Source organism: Chroicocephalus ridibundus, chromosome 2 (genome assembly GCF_963924245.1).
Source record: "Chroicocephalus ridibundus chromosome 2, bChrRid1.1, whole genome shotgun sequence".
In the NCBI taxonomy this organism is placed as follows: domain Eukaryota; kingdom Metazoa; phylum Chordata; class Aves; order Charadriiformes; family Laridae; genus Chroicocephalus; species Chroicocephalus ridibundus.
In genome coordinates this window covers 156,593,476-156,611,891 of record NC_086285.1, presented here as the reverse complement: position 1 = coordinate 156,611,891, position 18,416 = coordinate 156,593,476, and the positions used below count along the sequence as shown (strand labels likewise).

The following is an 18,416-nucleotide window of genomic DNA, read 5'->3' as shown; positions in this document are numbered from 1 at the left end:
CTTCTTGATGCACCCCAGGATGCCATTGGCCTTCTTGGCCACAAGGGCACATTGCTGGCTCATGGTCATCCTGTTGTCCTCCAGGACTCCCAGGTCTCTTTCAGCTGAGCTGCTCTCCAGCAGGTCAGCCCCCAACCTGTACTGGTGCAGGGGGTTATTCCTCCCCAGGTGCAGCACCCTACACTTGCCCTTATTGAATTTCATAAGGTTCCTAGGGCAACAACTCACTGCTCATTTCTCTGGACAAGTGATGGGACTTGTGGCAGTAGAAATGCAAAACACAGCTCATGAAGGGCACAGCTTGTGATATTGCTAAGTAATACAAATACAGCACTGTCGAGAGTCTCATGAGATCTTCATTAATTCCTCAGCAGCTTTGCTGAAATGTTGTGAAGAACCTCAGGAGCCTCAGGTAAGATAATTAGCATGGCTCCGTAGACTTGTTCTTACAAACTGCAAATCTTTATCTAATGCCCCAAGTCCATGAGTATGTGTGTCTTCTATCAGGGCTGTTCTGAGATGTCACATAGCTTCGCCAGCACTTCATTTTGCAGTGAGCAATGGGAGCAGCACTGCATGCTTGGAGCCCACTCCTATGGCTAATTAGCAACCAGCCACACACATCCCAGACAGCCCGAGAGCTGCTGCTGAGGATAAAGTACCTGGATAGTTAGAAAGAGTTGTATCTGAGGAACTGAGATAAGCTGGAAGTTTCAACTCAGTTATTTGAAACAAGTGGCAGCTGGAAAATTAGAGGGATGGAGGCAACGCTGACAAGAGTTAACTAAGCTGAATTTTCTCATTCTACCTCGCAGACTGCCAAACCAGCAATGAATGTCCCTGTAAATGCACACTTAATCTTCCTTTAGGGCTACGTTCCTTCAAATCATTGCCAGCTGCCTCTCCTCCTTTTCCTCTCCCGTATCCTTTCTCTTTCCTATACTTCACGCTGACTTAAAATTATTTGTCTTTTTAATTACATTTAAAAGAATCATTTAGAGCCATAGTAACACAAACAAAAATGACCTTTAATTACTGTGCTAAACTTTGATAGGTACTTACAGAGATGTTGATTATTTTGTCAAACAGGAACACCTGCGGTCCAACGAAATCAAACACAAAGTGCTGGGGGAAAAAGGGACAGCAGATCAGAGTCGTCCTTGTGCCGGTGGCCAGCGCCGTCAGCAGTATGGTTTAGCTTTTTGGGTTACCACACGGAACCCCAGTGAGGCACCGGGGGTGCTGGGGAGGCAGTGGTGGACACAGCAAAACCCTTTCCTTGCTCCCTGGCTCGTGTCTGACACAGCCTAGACCCATTTTCTAGTCTCCCCCTTGCATGGCTGCCCAGCACTGCCCTCCGCAAAGGCCCACAGCCCTCATTCTGCATCAGAGAGTATTGTCAAAAGGGACAGGAGGCACAAGGAAAACCAAAGGACTGTTTGGTTTGGGGGGTAGTTTTGTTCTCCAGCTGGGACAAACACATGCCAAGGAAAGGCTGAAACAATGAAATGGTAGAAAAGGGAGGTTGGGGGCAGTTTAGACAAAGCTCCCATATGGATCATTTGAAAAAAACGCAGAGGCGGTGGTGGTAGGGCAGGATGCGGTGGAGGGGGCAGGGAACAGGACGGACAGAGCTCGAGAAGAGAAAGAGCAAATAGAGCTAAGCTCAAGGGAGCTGTTGCTGGTGCTTGCCCATGCTTGAAACTCAAACAGCTCCTGGACAGACTTTCCTGCTCAGACATGCAGGTGCTACAAACTTAGTTCACCCCCTTTTTGAGCTACCAAGTGGTGGAGGCCACCCAGAGCCATCGAAGAAAGTGCATTCTTCAAGAAAAAGCACCTACCTCATTGTAGAAAGGGGCATTTGTGCCTTCCTTTACTGTCGTTTGCTTTTTCTCATCACCTATCTCGATGATCACCACAGGGTCGATGTTCTCACCCACCAGCTGCCTGGCCTCGATGATGGTGATGGCAATCTGTGGGGCAGATGGACAACACGTGCACTCCTGGGCTCAGATCCAGCCTGCCTGGGGATTTCACAGACACATAAGGGCCGCCACCCTGTGCTCACCTGGTAGTTCTGGGATTTCACCTCCTCTTCGTGAATTCTGGTCACCAGCTTTGCCCTGTTTAAATGACAAAACAGGTGATTAGGCATCTCTAGGCAAGAGCTGGTACTTGAACATATGTTGGAAAGAGTCCTCGTCACAAAGCAAGCTTTGTTTATGGCAGGTAGCTTTGTTGTGAACTATGATTCTGCTTGACTTCATCAGCAGAGGCCATCTCTGTCTTTCTCATATACTTGGTAATAGGGAAATGTCTGGCATCCGCACAGACCGATGCAGCTACCTGCCATGCATGGGAATGATTTCACTTGTTGATCCCATCAAACCTGACTCCATTCTTCCCCTGTATGAAAAAAAAACAACTACACAAGCTCTTGGCTATAGACATTGCTGTCCCCTTTGGCTCATTTTCATTAGCAGAGTTCATTAGCACAGTTGAGGCACTCTCAGCATCCATTTCAATCTCTCCCTGCACTGGATAGCATCTGGCGGCAATCTGTCTTGAGCTGATAATATTTTGCTGTCAAGTACATCCCACCCAGTCATATGGGAAAGCAGGAGTGAAGGGATTGCTGCTGTCAGCAAATGGATTTTCTGTCAGCAGATGTATTGTCCCAGGGCAATGCCATTCCTGAGAAGGATGGAAAAAGTGTTTTGGGAGATGTTAGGTACGGTACACCAAGGAGCACCTTTTCCTCTTTGGGCTTAAGGGTCCAAAAACGCTGGACAGTGCATCGCTGTTCATTAAGCCTTCCTCTCCCTCTTCTTGTCTTTCGAGAGCATCATGGTGAAGATTTGTGTTTTCATCATGATCACCTGATGAAGAAAAAAATCAAGCAAGTAAAACCCGCCTCTGATTTCCACTAGCAAAAAGCTAATTGGGAGCAGATCAGTGACTTCATCAGCATGAACTGAATATTTTGTTTATTTGGGTATCAAAATTAGAGACACAGTAGTGGTTTGTATTGAGAGGCATTGATTACAGCAGCAGCTCCCATCCTGTGCAAAATCACATACCATATAAATTGGGGCTGTAACCTCTCTCTTCGCCCCATGTGCACCCACAACAGGCACATGCACGCTACTCACATCTGACTGCCCCATCTCTCATCTGCTAGAAAGACAGTGGGACAGATTATTGCTGGGTTTTGCACGTATTACTTAGCATCAGTGCGTCTGCCATCCATAGTTTGTCGCAACAGCCTGATACACTTCAGTCCCTTCCAAGGGACAAAAGTGGAACCTGGCTTAGAAATCATTTCTTAGCTTTCCTCTTTGCAGAGATGAGGAAATGGAAGATCAAGGACAGAAAAAGAGAGCTGAAGAGCATGATTCATGGGATCTCTTGTAGAAAGTTATACTCAGATCACACAAATTGCTTCCAGAAGTGCTTATTTTCCTTCCTCACCATAAAGAGAATCTCAGCAACTAGCTCAGATGTACACATCTACATTTGGCCAGAGAAGCCCTTCACACACTGCTCTGCTTTGTCCTCCTGGTCTGACAGAAATCCTACCAGCATCTCTACCCCTTGCCGAGCATGTCCGTGTCCAACACCTGCCTTGGGAAGGGAGATGTGTGTTTGAGGTGGAAGTTTAAAATTTGTGTGCCTGTAGTTCATTCCAATAACTATATTTATAAGCGTGAAATGTTCAGTGACTCTGGACGTGAGTTATTTCTGGTCTAGAAGCTGTCAAGGGGTACCTGCAACAGTAAAGATGACTTGCCCAGCAATACCCAGGGGCTTAGGTGACCTTATGGATAACCTTGCATCAAATGAAAGGAATCACATCCAAGTGCATTTTCTGCAAGTACTCTACAGCAGTGTGCTCGCACAACAACACTAGCCAAAGGGTTGTAATAGTGCTTCCTTGTCTCTTTGCAAAGGTATGGTCACTTGAGGGGTATCTAGAAAGTGCTGATGGTAGCAAATGACCATCAGTTGTACAGTAAAACTCACTTGGATAGCTCTCATCAGATCTGAATGTTCCTTTTCTGGCTGGCTTCCACAAGCCACCAGACAGGTACAGACACACAAAACTTTTGCTTGTGTTGCAAGGCAGCCAGGCATGAACCAGCTCCATGAAGGTTCCTCCACTAGCAATCTCATATAACTTATGCACTCCACGGCTGCCCCTTTTGTCCGACCTCCCTAGAACACAGGGAAGGTGAACTTGGCTCTGTGTCTGTGTAGGCACAGCCTGATTTTCAGCCCTTGCCGCAAAGTCTTTGCATCTGTAGCACCAAGTTCCCATGGCTACCCTCCATATCCTATTTACTCTAGAGCATGCTGTTTGATTATGGGCTTGTAGTACTCTGTACTGTTTGCTCTGAGGCTAAAGCAGATAAAACTTCCCTCTGGCTGGGGACAGGCATGTGTCAGCATGACGCCCTGCCTGGACCACTGTTCAGCAGTTCCATGTTGTTTCTGTTGAGACATAAACTCTTCTTTCCCTTTACAGCTCCATTTCCTGACATTTTAATACCTGAACCGCTATCCTTCTTTCCCCTCAATAACCGTATGTATGTTGTCCATAAATAACCAGCAGGGATTATTCCCCTGTAGGGATTCAGTGAGAGAAAATGCAAATAGTTTAGAAAGTCACAACGTTCCCCCACTGCACACTTCCTCAATAGATCTTCTAAGCCCAAATCCCAGTCAAGACAAGAGAGAACTGGTGATTGCTGTATCTTTGTTAGTTCAGACTCTTCAGCAACAAAGACACCAATGAAATAGATGAAGATGCGGCATAAGGACCCCAATCTATCCAATGGTTCAAACGCAATAATTTGAAATAAACAGAGATCTGAATGCTCACATGAAAGACTAAAGCAAACTATAGTATACTGTGTCTTGCAGAGCATGGAGCATAAGATAAATAAACTCCAACATATCTGTAATTAGTAAGAAGTTTAATGGTCTTTAGTTTTGTCTGCTCCAAAAGCCCAAATCCCTTGCTGTAAGGACCAGAGGAGAATCTTTTTAAAAGTAGTGTCCTTTAGCTAAATAATGCTTATGACACAAAACATGTGTTCCTGTTTGTGCCCAACAGTGAGTCAAGACACTCATGGCTGGTTTATTACAAGACTGTAACTCAAGGCCTGCACTAAACACATAATAGTCCATGTTTTAAAAATTCCATAGAATTTGAGGCATAAGACTGCAAAATAAAACTACAGAAGGTGAAGACTTCTTTGTGGCTGAACTACAGGTTTTGGTGAATCGGGGGACTGTGGTGACAGGAGAAAAATGACAGTGGTGGGATGTGCAGGGGAATGTATCCTTAGCTTGGAAACAAAGGGGGTGTTAAGGGAAAAAAAATGGAGACTCTGCATGTCTCATGGATGTACCCACGCCTGTCAAAAACAAAAAATAATTACTAAAAATAAAAATAAAAAATTAAAACAAAATAAAAGAACTGCTGCACATTTAAGAGGAGAATTGCTACTAAGTACAGCTCCCAGCTTTATCAAGCCAGATCATCCATCTATCAGAGCCTTCTCAGGTTGTGTTCTTATGATTTCTGAAAGAAGCAGATCTTCTGGAGGAATTACACACCTGTAATGAATTATCTATCTCTAGAAGAGAAAAAAAAATTTCAAAAATGAGTCATTTCTCTATGGTAGGAGTCAGGCTGACATTTTTGGTTTCCTCTACCAGATACAGCAGTCTGAACTCACAGAATCTGAAGGCGGACTTAACGAAACAGTTAATGCAAAAAGAGTTAGCTCTCTGTTTACTTGGGAATGATAAGGAGTTTATTGCCCGTTTTATCAATACTAAACCCTAAGACGCAGTCAAAATGAGTTCACGTGAAATTAGTTGAAATACAATCCCCCACCTGCTCTACCCAGTTGCAATATTGATTTATGAGGCCTTACCCAGTGCATCTTTGTTTGCAATAATCAACCCTTTGTCGCCTTTTTTCTTCTTCAGCTTCATGCCAGCAAACAGCCCCTTTCTGAAAAAGCAAATAAAAGCAATCAGCGCAGTATCTTCAAGTCCTTTTCTGTGCTGGACTCAAATTTAACTCAAGGAGCTGTTAAGAAGAAGTTTTGATTTCCAAGTGAGATCATTATATTCTGATTTTCCTTTTATTGAAAGCAAATAAGAGAAAGCTCTGAGTTTATGCTTCATCCAATTTTGTTTATTTTTAAAATTTGGCCATGTACAGGCAAACATACTGAGAGAAGAGCCAAAACTTCTTTTCAAACCAAGACAGCAAGAGGCAAAGAAAGGAAATCCAAGATAAGTTTCCAATCTACTTACTTCCCACACATGCAATTCTTATGGCTGTGACAAGATCAGAGACAAAAGCTTCTCACAAATTACACGTTCCAGATCAAAATCAGTTTTCCAGTGAATTAAAACAAACGTAAAAGTGTTTGTGTAAACTTCCTTGGTGAGGACACCTACTGTATGAGTGGCATATACACCACAACAGCTTTTGCCATTTAGTCAGTTAGTTCTCGCTCCCTTCCAGCAGCAAAACCGTGAACAAGACTGGGCAAGGGTTTCTGTTCAGGCTGTGTTGTAGAGATGCTTCAGCCCAACATCAACCCCAGCTACCACCGCGTGAGGCTTTTCTGCCTCCCACTTCTTCCTATAAGGGAGTTGATCCAGCTAAAAATGAAACAACCCAGTTGAAGCTTTGTGAGGTCATTTTTAAGACCATTCCTGGCTAAAGTGGCTCTATAACCTCATTACGGCTTTCTTATTCCAGGAAAATGGAGTGTCAATGGGGTGAGATGCAGTCAGGGAAGCATGGCCCTGGTCTGTTTGTCATCACAGATAAAACATGTCATGACATTCAGCAAGGACCCACAGTGCAGTCCTGCTATTTGGGAAACTGGTGGCACAATTCCCCGTGGCCCCAAGGTGGGAGGCGGTAGAGGTGCCCAGCTGAGATAAAACACCTCTCCTAGTGACAGTGCAGACCCACGTTGGCTGTTCAGAGGTCTGTGCTGATTGTCCTTTTCCTATTTTACTCTTCCATTGGTCCTTCAGATCTTCAGTGAGTAGAAAGAGCAGAGAGAAAGAGCAGCTGTGTTTTGTAGAGCTGGTTTTAAGGAGGGGAGCAAAGGAAATATCTCTGCAAATGTCATACAGTATTTTCCCTCCCACGAAGGATCTTCATTTTCCTCCCATAGCCACCAGTCCCTCCTTCTTGGTTGCCAGCCAGCCTCAATCCACTGAACTCTTTGTCTGCCCTATGTCAGGGTGCAGGAGCACCTGTCCCACAATAGGACACTGATGCTGTTCTGGCATTTTGCAAGCGCCGAACAGCGTATGACTACAAGGCTAATAACTTCAACAGTTTCCAAATCACACCTGAACTCCTGCTCCAACTTCACACTCTAGAGCCGAGGCAGGAGCTGATACTGCAGAGAAGAAAAGCTGTGGGAAGAAGATGGGACTTCTCCCCCTTGCCCCTGAGCAGGATCAGCCCAGCACCCATTCTCAGCAACGTGGAAGAGAGACAGCATTTTCTGTGTTAAAGCTCTGCCCAGACAGCCCCTTTCAACTCCAGATTTTGGAGAAAGGGGGAAGCAGCTGTCTGTCCTGAAATTGCCTTACACTTTGGGAAAGGACTGGCTGGTTTTTGTTTATCCTCATGGTTTTCTTATCTTTTCTTCCTTCTACAAAGTGTGTGTTTTTAAGCCACGTGATTCATCATTCTAGAGGGAGTGGGAATCAAATTTCTGAGCGCTGGAGCGTGCAGTTTAATTTTTCCAGGTTACTGAAGGCTTGAACCAGCGCTTAATGATGACCCTTAGAGTCTGCACATGTGTATTCTGCTGCCAATAAAGGTATGGCAAAACAGTAACAATAATGTAGGAAATATACACAGAATTTCCTCCTTAATAGTAAACCAGATGGTGCTTGGAATAGGGGTGGGAAATAATGGACTCTTGGCTTTGAATGCCTCAACTGAAACAAAAAAGAAAAATGGGAAAAGAAATCAGTAGAACCAAACCAGGTTTGAGAGGCTATTTTCATTAAATAAAAGCCTGTGGACTGATCATTTTGAATTAACCGGACCAACCTGACTTATAATCAGAATTCCAAAGTCATTGCAAACAATTCATTTTATTTGATGGGGAAAATGTAAATCTCATTGCTGCAGATCTTACCTGCTTGCTGAAATCAACACAGTTCCAATTTAATATTATATAGTACTTAAATATGTGGTTCCACTTGTAGGCACTTTGGTCCTTTTCAATTTGAAATGTCAAGAAAAACATTTCAGCGTATCTGAAACATTTCATTTTGAAATGCTGAAATTACATGCTTTTATATTTTGAAAATATACTTCTTTGCATCTCATTTGGAGAGCTGAAACATTCTCTAAATCCCACGCAAATTTGTAAGCAGTAGTGGATTTCAAGCCACCTGGAACTTCACTTTTATTAGTATACCACTCTGTACTATTTTCCCAATTACTAGCCACATTGGTTCAAGAGGAGCTCTCTGTGGGCATGATTTCATACTAGAGGTTTTCCAAGGAAACAAATATGCCGCCGATTTCAGACGGAAAAACAATGCATGCTGATCATGAATTTTGTGCTATTAACTTTCCTGACAAACAAACCAGGTGGTGAGAGTGGAAAAATAAAGGTTTCAAAATAATGGCAACATTTTTCAGGTTCTCTGTTTGCCACAAGCAGGCAGTGATAAACACTCAGCACATATTTTTTTTTTTCCCCCCCTATCATCAGAGGACTCGTTTGCCTAAATTTCTGTAGGAATAAAAGCTTAGCTGGGGAAGTGCACAGCCCAACTAGCCCAAACAAACAGGCACCTACGAGCTGAGCAAACCTGACAGCAATCAGTGCTCAAACACCTGAAATCACCTGCAAACTCAAGGTGCATTTAACTGTGGAGGGAAAGTTACTGCAAACTGGAAAGTGAAGCTGATAACGTTTAAAAGTTGTATTCAGAGCAAGCAAATTAAGCTTTACTGGCCAGGCCCAAGACGAATGTCAGCAGTGCTGGGCACAATCATGGAAAATGCACAACCTCTGTGTGTCAAAGAATGCCAAAACCCGACTAGTACGAATAGGAATGCAGTACCAAGGCAAAAAGTTTCTCAAGCAAAGCAGGAGTCAGAGGGAAACCAGAGGGAATGGCCATTAATAAAGCCTCATGTAGAAACTGGGCTGTCTTCCATGATTTTTATATTTACATAACGCCAAAACTGCGTAAAGACAGAACTTCAGAAGGTGCCACAGAACGACAGAAAGAGAAACGGCCAAGCTTGAGATAACTCCACAGGTGCCAACAGTAAAATCTCTCTTTGAAGGAAACCAGATTTCAGTCTCAGCTTTTTAGTCTCCCAGAGGTTTGAGCACAGAGGTGCATCGGGGTGCACCTGACTGCTGCTGCACCCCTGGCCCCACCAGTCACCTCGGCCACGGGCAGCTGTGGTCATGCGGAGAACTGTCCCTCGAAAGCACCGGAGAAGCAGCAGGCACAAGCCACTTGCAAGGCTCAGCGATGGGAAAGGAGAAGAGCATGGGGTTGTTCACCAAGATGGCAGGGCAGCATTCATTACATACGGGATTTCCCAGAGAGAATCTTCTCTGTAAAGGTCTGAGCTAAGTAAATGAAGTTTTCAGGAAACTGAAGGTATCAATCCCTCACAATAGAGAGGCTCCATCCCTTGGATATGTACACTGCTCATCATCCAGGGACAGCGTATGTCTTCCAAACATTGTGCGCATGGATAACATCCATAATGTTTAATGAAATCATTTAGCCTCCTTAAAAAATGTTCTGTGGATACTCTTTTGGTGATAGAAAGGTTGTTGTCTTGGAAAGAAAAAGTAAAAGTAAGCTTTCTTCAAATTTCCACAAAGAATGTTTCTTTTCACCGCAGCTTCCAGACATAAATTCAATCAACTGCTGAAAATTACTCCTTTCCCTCTCCCCAGGATTGTGAAAATGGTCACAGGAAAATATTGCCAAGAAGGGAAAGTTTCAGGCCTCCGTGCAGTTTCACCAAATTTGATTATATCCCCAAAGTTACTCATACCCATCTGTTATCCCCAAGCCAGGCATAAAGCTGTGTGTGCCGCCTCTAGGTAGACCCCAAAGACGTCATGAGGAAATGTCTCCCATGTTCCCTGAAGGACCTCCTGGCTGTCAGCAAGGCACAAACATGGCACTGTAAGAACCTGGGAAATCAGGAGAGACTTGGGGTGCCGAAAAAGTCTCTCATCTGTCTTGGACCTGTGTGAGGTTGGGGGTTGTTCGTATTGTGGTAGTACTGACAAATTTTAGTGAGGATTTAGCCCCCATATGCTACGTCCTGCACAAATACAGGTTTCCCATTGTGAGCACCTTGATTAGAAGCAATTAAAAATCACCCATCTCAACTAATCAACATTGCTTAGTTCAAAGAGGACGGCGTCTCCCAGCTCCTTCCACATGGGGGTTGTAAAAAAATATGGAGCAAGGACGACTTTTTCTCTTCTGCATATGTACAGTGACAGTGTGGGCCCTGGTTTATGACTGGTTCATTGAGGTTTCCCTGATATAAATAGTAAATAAGACCGGGACACCAGTCATATCACAGCATTTGACTATATTCAGACCATGTTGTATTTGCCCCGAAAATCTGTAAATACAAGGGTTCATTTTCCGTTATCGGTGCCACAGGTCTGCTGCGTCTCTGAAATAATTTTCATACTCTTTGAAAAAGACTCACGAACTGTATTGTCCTGTCATCAAGATTTATCCATGTCAGCTTCCAGCTTTCCAGCTTGTTAGTTTTCCAAAAAATCCTTTCATGCTCTTTCTTTTTTATTTAAGCTGTCACATCATCACAGAGGCTTCATGATCACTTCTTGCACTGCATAATGTTCTCTCAGATATCCGATAATTGCAATTTGCAGTCTAATTTAAAGGAAAGCTGGCAAAAAAAAGCACTTCAGAGTTGTCAGCAAGAAAGTATAAGTGACCTTACTAAATACTGAATCTCCTTGGAGTTTCTTCACATTGTTTAAACTTAGTTTCTTCTTCCAGCAAAATACTTTCAGAAGTCTGTGTGCTCAGAGAACTGACGTATGAGGAGAATGGCTTCGTGCTGTGGGAACGGTCACACATCATCCAGAGACAAACAGGCATTTCCGGGGTGTAGACACTTCTAACTGACTGTAGACACTTACTGTAGGATGGCTGGCAGAAATCAATTCTCCATCGGTTATAAAGTCAGAAGAATAACTTAAGCCACCTAAACACAGGCATGTGTAGCTCAAGGAGGGACCTTCTGTCCCCTTCCACAAGTCCCTCTCTCGGTGCAGCTTTCTACCTCTTGTTCAAGCAAAACCCAGTCTTGGGCTTAACCTGCACTAGACCAAGACACCTGCAAGGACCATTTTCGCAGCCATGAGCCCTTCCCTAGTGCTGGCGTGTGAGCCGTGCTCCGGGGGGCATGGAGGAACAAAACCAGGGAGCGAGATTTGGAAACACGGAGGGCAGACACAGAAACAAATCCTGTTTTATCCAGCACGTCTCCTGAGACCATCCAGAAGTCCTCGTGTGGAGAGGGTGAGTGAGCTGCCAGCATCCTCCTGGCAGCAGAAAATCCTTATTGGAGCAGCTGCCTTGCTTTTCCCCCCAAGTCCCTTCCTCCCTGGAAGCAGCAGTCTCAGCAAACTTTTTGACACCATCAAAATGATTTAGTTCAGGGATGATCAAAGGTTTGTGCAGCTCAGATCTGAGCCAGCTCCAGTGCCTAAGGATTGTAAAGCTGTGGGTAGGTGACTGAGAAAGTGTTAGATGCTGAAGAAAGAGCAAAAACAGCCTTCAGCCTTCTCGCACATGAATGTAAAATTTGTTAGGTGAGTCTGTATCTTTGCATTTTATTATTTGCATTTTGTAAGGTGGCTTGTATTCTTTTTTTGCAGCTCCTTAAAATTCTGCTTCTTTCAACATAACTTTCTTTTCCAAAAAGTTTTTCAGTAGATCAAACAATATTGCACTCAGTGAATAATTCTCTCCACATGATTAGTTCTAATTTTCATCAAATAAACACAGGCAAAAAAGAATATCATTCTCTAGGCTATAAAAATGTTTTCTCTTTCCTTTTTAAATGCAAAAACATAGGAAAGACTCTTGGCTCATTTTATCACTTCCACAATATGTACTGGTCACGGAAATTGAAAGGAAAAGTAAATTATCTCACAACTTAACCCACTCATTTCAAAGAGTAAAAGATAATTATAATACAGAGATGGGGCTTCAAAATAAAAAAAAACCTAATCAATCTAAAACTATAATGCAAGCATAATTGCTTAATTCAGAAACATTTTTTATTAAGCTAGTATGTCAACTGTGATAATAAATGAAGTCCCAGGGAAGAAATTTATTGCATTATATTTAATTGTCAAAGAGGGCCGAATAAAATAGCATCTCTGTTCTTGGACATACGGAAAGCAAAAAACATCTTATTGAATGGTTAATGATGTACTCATCTCATGCCTTTGTTTCTCAGGTTACAGAAGTTAAGGGAAGATTTTGCCTGTTTATTCATTTAATTTATCTCCTTTGCCAGTGCAGAGTTGCTTCATGCCGTATATTGTCACATACTTTATTCTGATTCAGTAATGAGATTCCCTTTATCCCCAAATCCATTATTTCTGCTGTGGTTCTTTCACAGCCTGGAGCTCTCACTAGATGTCTTAACTTGTTTCCATTTTTCCTGATTTCCCACTGGCTCCGCTGTTTTGACAGCTGCAAGGATTTGCAATGGAAAAGCTTCAGCTCCTGGAGAAGGTGAGTACACATTCCTGTATGACAAGCTGCTGTTTAAAAAACAGCTGTGACACACACACAGGTATCAGTTCTGAAGCTTGGGGGGTGGGGGGGTTCATACCTATGTGACACTATGACATAATATGTTTTGTCTCAACTATTAATATCTCATCAATAAGAAACCAAAGGTGACAATTCTGTGGTCAATATTAGTTGTATGCTAACTCTGTACATTCAAGAACAGGGTCTGCATCAGCTATTCCAACTCAGGAAAGAAATTCTGCCGTCTTTGTGGAGAATTCTCTGTAAAACTTCAGTCTATTGCACTGCAGCAGTCAAAAACTGAAATCAGCCATTGGGAAGTATAAGAAATGAGATAGAAATATGACAGGGCACATCATATGCCACTAAATTACTGCATTTTGGCTACTGTGTGCTGCTCTGATTGCCCCTCTCAAAAGGGTCTCAAAACTCAGCCATGTGCAGAAAACACCGGTAAGTGTGGTCGGAGGAAGGTAACAGCTCCTGGCAGAAACTATTCAGCCTGGAAAAGAGATGATAGCCAGCAAAGTAAAAATAATCAAGCATGCCCGAGAAGCACTAAACTGGCAATCCAACGCAAGGAGACGGTCCCGGAGTCATCACTGGTGGTGTCTCAAGTCAGCAGCTCATTGTGCAGCATCAATTCAAAAAAGCCAACACAGTGCCGGGTATCGTCAGGATGGGTATTAGGAAGAAGGCAGTGAGTGTCATTTTGCCTCTAAAGCTTTGGTGAACTCACACGAGGTTATGATGGGATCACAGAATAATTCAGGTTGACATCTTGGATACTGTGTGCAGCTTTGGTCTCCACCTCTCAAGAAAGATAACGGGGCTAGAAGAGGCACAGGGAAAGGGTGGGAGAAGCCACCCTATGACAGACTGAAAGAGTTGGAACTCTTTATTTGGAGAAGGGGTGACTAAGTAGGAGTAGGATCAAAGTTTATAAAATTAAGCTGGTGAATAAGGTGAAAGCAGAGCTGCTTGTTGCTCAGCAAAACCCACAACACTAGAATGAGGACGCAGTTGATGAGAGAGGTCTAAAAAATAGTAAAACAATCAGACAGGGATGTATCCATTAACACTCATGATAAAAATGTTCTGGGTGCTGGGGGGAATGGAGCACAGAAAGCGGCCAGGCTCATGTGCTCTTCCTGCACATCACCTCCTTTTGCCACTGCTGGAGACAGAGCACCGTGCCAGACGGACACTGGATCTGACCTCCCAGGGTGTTTCTCATGTTCTGCTGGTTCCCTGATCATAAATATCAGATCTGTCCATGGCTGGGTCACCTGACAGTCATGCTAGATTTGAATCAGGTATGGCTTCATTATCACATTTCTGTCAGAATGATGAAAGCACGCAAGCTTTTTCCAGAATTATAACTAATCCAGCATAAAACCTGATAGTGAAAAGAATAATCCGTTCTTGAAACAAACTTGAACAGGAAGGTGAGTTCATCCCCAATTAGCATGGCTTCATGTGATCACCATGTTCTTGAGAGGCACCTGGATTTACTGGATTGTCTAACCGCAGCTGAGGTGGTGTTTGGAAGTGAGATATAAAATAATGAGTGACACGGAGAGATGAATAGAGAAGGATTTTCTCAGTTTCACTCTCCAGACCACAGAACGGGAGCACTCGACAACATTATCAGGCAACAAGTTTAAAACAAATGAGCAGAAGTGTTCTTCAGCGAGACACATAAATCATAAGGCACGTCGCAAGGAAGGTTGTTGAGCCCAAAGAGTTCAAAGAGATTTCAGGTAAATTTATGGAGTTAATGGCCAGAGGGTCCAATATCCATCCAGCTCATAAACTTCCTAACTGCACGTAACTGCTAAGGGTAGGATCAATCCCTCATGCCTGGTTCACAGACTCTTTTCCCAAGTATCCACCCTTGGTTCCTCTCAGGAGGCAAAAACTCAGGTGAAGGCAACCTTATGTTTTGACCCAGTTGCTTCCGTGTTTTAGCATTTTAATTAAAAAAATATTATTTCCCTAGATGCTGTTATAAGCAGAATGCCTAAAAGATGATCTGGAGGAAGAAACACCAGGTATATTCAAACACACTCTGAACAACCTATAATTTGAACTTTTGAATTATGCACAGTTCTGCCACAAATGATCTCAAACTCCAAAGCTCTGAGAAGGCTTCAGAGAGAGCAACGCCAGAGCACGGGACCTCTTCAAACACTGGCCATTTACCCAGGCACATATAGCCTTGGTTCTGCCAAATCCTGTCCCTTCTGCAGAAAAGCAATGAATTTTTATTGACGGCTTTAGCACCCTCATACATCATGAGTCATGACAGCAACGAAGCCGCATCCTGAACAGGTGCAAATTAGTGGTCATTTTCAACAACTTGTCTTAGTTCAACGGACAAGAGCTGGGTAACAGATTACTAAATACTAACATGTACCTACAAAATAAAGAATGCATTTATTACACACAGGGGGTTCTTTTTGCCTGTTCCTGCACCTCTTAGAGTCCTTTCCCTGCTCCGCAGGGAGCTTGAGCCAACACCTGCTGGTCTCAGAAAGTCTTCCTTGACTTTGTGCAGGTAGAAACGATTAAAGAAAGCAAAAGGGCAGTATGGAATAGACAAATACCAGCAATAATAATCATGTCTGCCAGGAGCAGTTAAACATTAAATGACTTGTTTGGTTTCTTTTCCTTCAAGAAGTCGTCTTTAAATATAATTAGCTGAATTTTACTCAAACCTTGGAAGAATTCCCTGAGGGTATTAGACATACCTGTGGGCCTGAGGTGCCACCGCTGAGGGCTCCATTCTTCTGTCTTTCTTCCAGTCGCAACCTCTTACATTCTGAACAGACTCTCCAAGCTCCTATTTGCATTTAAGGCTGCATGGAAGTTTGCTACTTGCTGGTAGCAAGTGTGGTGCCTGGTTAGTCAAGATGGTAAACACTGAACAAGAGCAAAGACTTATCCCTGTACAAACATTGACTACTCTTGTTCTGCAGAGACCTGTGGGAGCAAGCCAGCGAGGCACACACTGCCCTCGAGCAACAGCTCCAAGCTAAAAGGATGCAGAGATTTTCACACCCACCAAGACACCTTGTCCAGGTTTAGATTTCAGACAGACCAACCAACCACTCTTGGGGAAAATAGGCCTATTGTAAGTATTCATGTATGTACACCCTATTATTATTTAATAAGAACATTGTTTGTTTTTCTCTATTTCCTCACTTTTTCCACCTATAACTTGCCTGACTTCTTTCTATTGCAGCCCACCATACAGGGCTCTGGCTTGTGGTTCCCCCTTCAACTCTTCCCATCTCCCCAGTTAAAAGGATTAATATGTGTTATCTTTAGTTAGTAAACTTTCACGTTATCACAGCTCTGCCTCCGTATGTACAGCTACTTCCTTGACATTTCCTCCTGGACATACTCCAGTCCTTGCTGAGAACAGGTTACAGAGGAACTGTAACTGACCTATAGAGAGGGTAGTCTGTTATTATGGGAACTGACCTATAGAGAGGATAACAGATAACAGTTTCTATTATTATGGCAACTGACCTATAGAGAGGATTATTACCATGAGGCTGAACGTCTCCTTAAGGACTTCTTTGTAATCACGTATTTGAACCCCAGCAGAGTGGGGGGGATTCATTCTTCCCAAGATACATAATTAAGTTCCCTGCTGTGATGAAGTACCCATAGCACGTGAGGCATCAGTGGTTTTACTGCAGTGAGAAACGCAGCGGAGAAATGAAACGTTGTTAGGTGGCTTAACCCAAGTGATCAGCCACGTTCAAAATCCTGCACCTTTTTGTTTCTTTTGGGTGACTTTGCAGGTCAGGCTTATTTGCTCTGCCTGGGTTCAACAAGGGACAAGCTTCCAGCCTAACTGTCCAGAAGCTGCCCTGCCAGTCATACTCTTTTTTGACTTGAGTGGTTGGGCAAAGCTCTGCTAGGAGGAAAAACGGTAATTAAATCAGATATCCCGTGCAATCCTATATCTTTAAAAAACATGTGCCAAATCCCCTTTCTCCAGTGGAGCAGAAAATGAATTATGAATTGCCTTTTTTTTTTTTTTCTTCATTCACCCTTCTGAAGTCCACAGTTAGCCTCAAGTTCTTATTCTGTTTTTTTATGGGGGTGCTTTTCTTCAATTTCTTTTCTTACTTTCTCTCTACTTCCTTCCCTTTTTAACCCAAAAAAGCCACCATAAGGAATAATAACCATAACAGAAATCACCAGCAGCACATGCCTTAGGTTTGGGTGGTGATGTGTCTATGCCCCAGGCAGTTACTTTAGCTTTCTAATTCCCTTGAAAGGCTTAATAACTTCTTCAGTGAAAAGCATGAGCTACACTAAGGAAGGGGGTAGCAATGTGTATAATAGCGTACAATAGCACATCTAGTCCAGGCAGCCTTGGCTGACAGCAGGGCAGTGTGGGCCCTTGGGACACGCCACACAACACTGCCACGTGAAAGCACATTCACCAAAGCCGGGTTTTAAAGCACTCTGTTTCTAGATGAAACCCTAAACACCGTGAGCAGCCAGTGGGCCCTCTCAGTGGAGCATTGCTCACAGCCTGGGAACATTACCAAAAAAAAAAGAAAAAAAAAAAAAAGACAACATCAACCTTTTCGTTGCATGACTTACAGCAGACTGTCTTGCAGGACTGACACCAACGTAGAACAGTTTCACTACCTTGCCCTAAAATTTGCAACTGAGTAAGCTGAACTGGGAGCTCTGCAGAGAGTCCCAGGCACCCTGAGCACCCACCAGTGGCTGATCAGTTTTGGTCACCAGCATCCGGACAACCAAACTCTTCTTGTGAAGGCTGGAAGCCACCTACACCATCCAGGTCCCAAATACCTTTCTTTCTGGCACACAAATCTTCCCATAAGACCTGAAACAAGCCGGCAAGCATCTCCTTTCCTCAGCTGGAAACAGTGGCTCTACACTGACCACCCAATTAGTACTTGACTAGCAAAAGCTGAGGTGACCTTTCAGCAGTTGCTCTGTCCTAATCAGAACTTTTTTCTTTTTCTTTCTTTTTTTGGTTTTTGTGGGGGTTTTTTTTTGAGATGGTAACAAAACCAGCTCTTGCTTAAAAGGTCTAAAGAGGAGGCACTTTGTTGGGAAGAAGGAGAAAGAAGAGATTTTCTGTGTTTTGACTGTTTAATTTTGTTTGAACATTTGAAATGTTTTCAGACTTACGAACTTTAACAGCCAAGGTTCAACGCGCAAAGAGGTGTAAATCAGCCCCCAGGCTATATGGGATGCCGGCCTTGAGCCGCCTTGGGCTTTTTTAAGGGGAGGTTTAATGGTGAAAGACGTGGATGTTAACATGTATGCTGCTCCTCAGTCTGTGTGCCTGCAGACTGGCAAGTGTTGGCGTGGAGGAGAAGTCCCACTGACTGTTTTATAACTAAGCGTAGTAACAGTAAGGAAAGGCTGTGAGGCTGGCATCTCCTCTCCTCATGGCCAGGAAGGACCGCATTGTTATTCTTCCAGCTGGCCTGCAACAAACAGGGCAGAAGCAGGCTCCATATGTGTGCCCATATATATACTGAAAT

General features: G+C 43.5%; 1 protein-coding gene across 1 annotated transcript in view; it reads right to left on the bottom strand.

Moving 5' to 3' along the window:
- Window positions 1-15,662, bottom strand: part of FER1L6 (fer-1 like family member 6) — a 77,826-nt gene extending 62,164 nt beyond the window's left edge. Inside the window, exons 1-6 of the mRNA XM_063324050.1 lie at window positions 15,621-15,662; window positions 5,949-6,028; window positions 2,756-2,882; window positions 2,072-2,126; window positions 1,845-1,976; window positions 1,063-1,125 (exon numbers count right to left, since the gene is read on the bottom strand). Of these exons, the coding sequence (XP_063180120.1) occupies window positions 1,063-1,125; window positions 1,845-1,976; window positions 2,072-2,126; window positions 2,756-2,882; window positions 5,949-6,028; window positions 15,621-15,655 (492 nt within the window). The 5' untranslated portion in view covers window positions 15,656-15,662. The remainder of the gene's footprint in view (window positions 1-1,062; window positions 1,126-1,844; window positions 1,977-2,071; window positions 2,127-2,755; window positions 2,883-5,948; window positions 6,029-15,620) is intronic.
- Window positions 15,663-18,416: the final 2,754 nt, after the last annotated feature.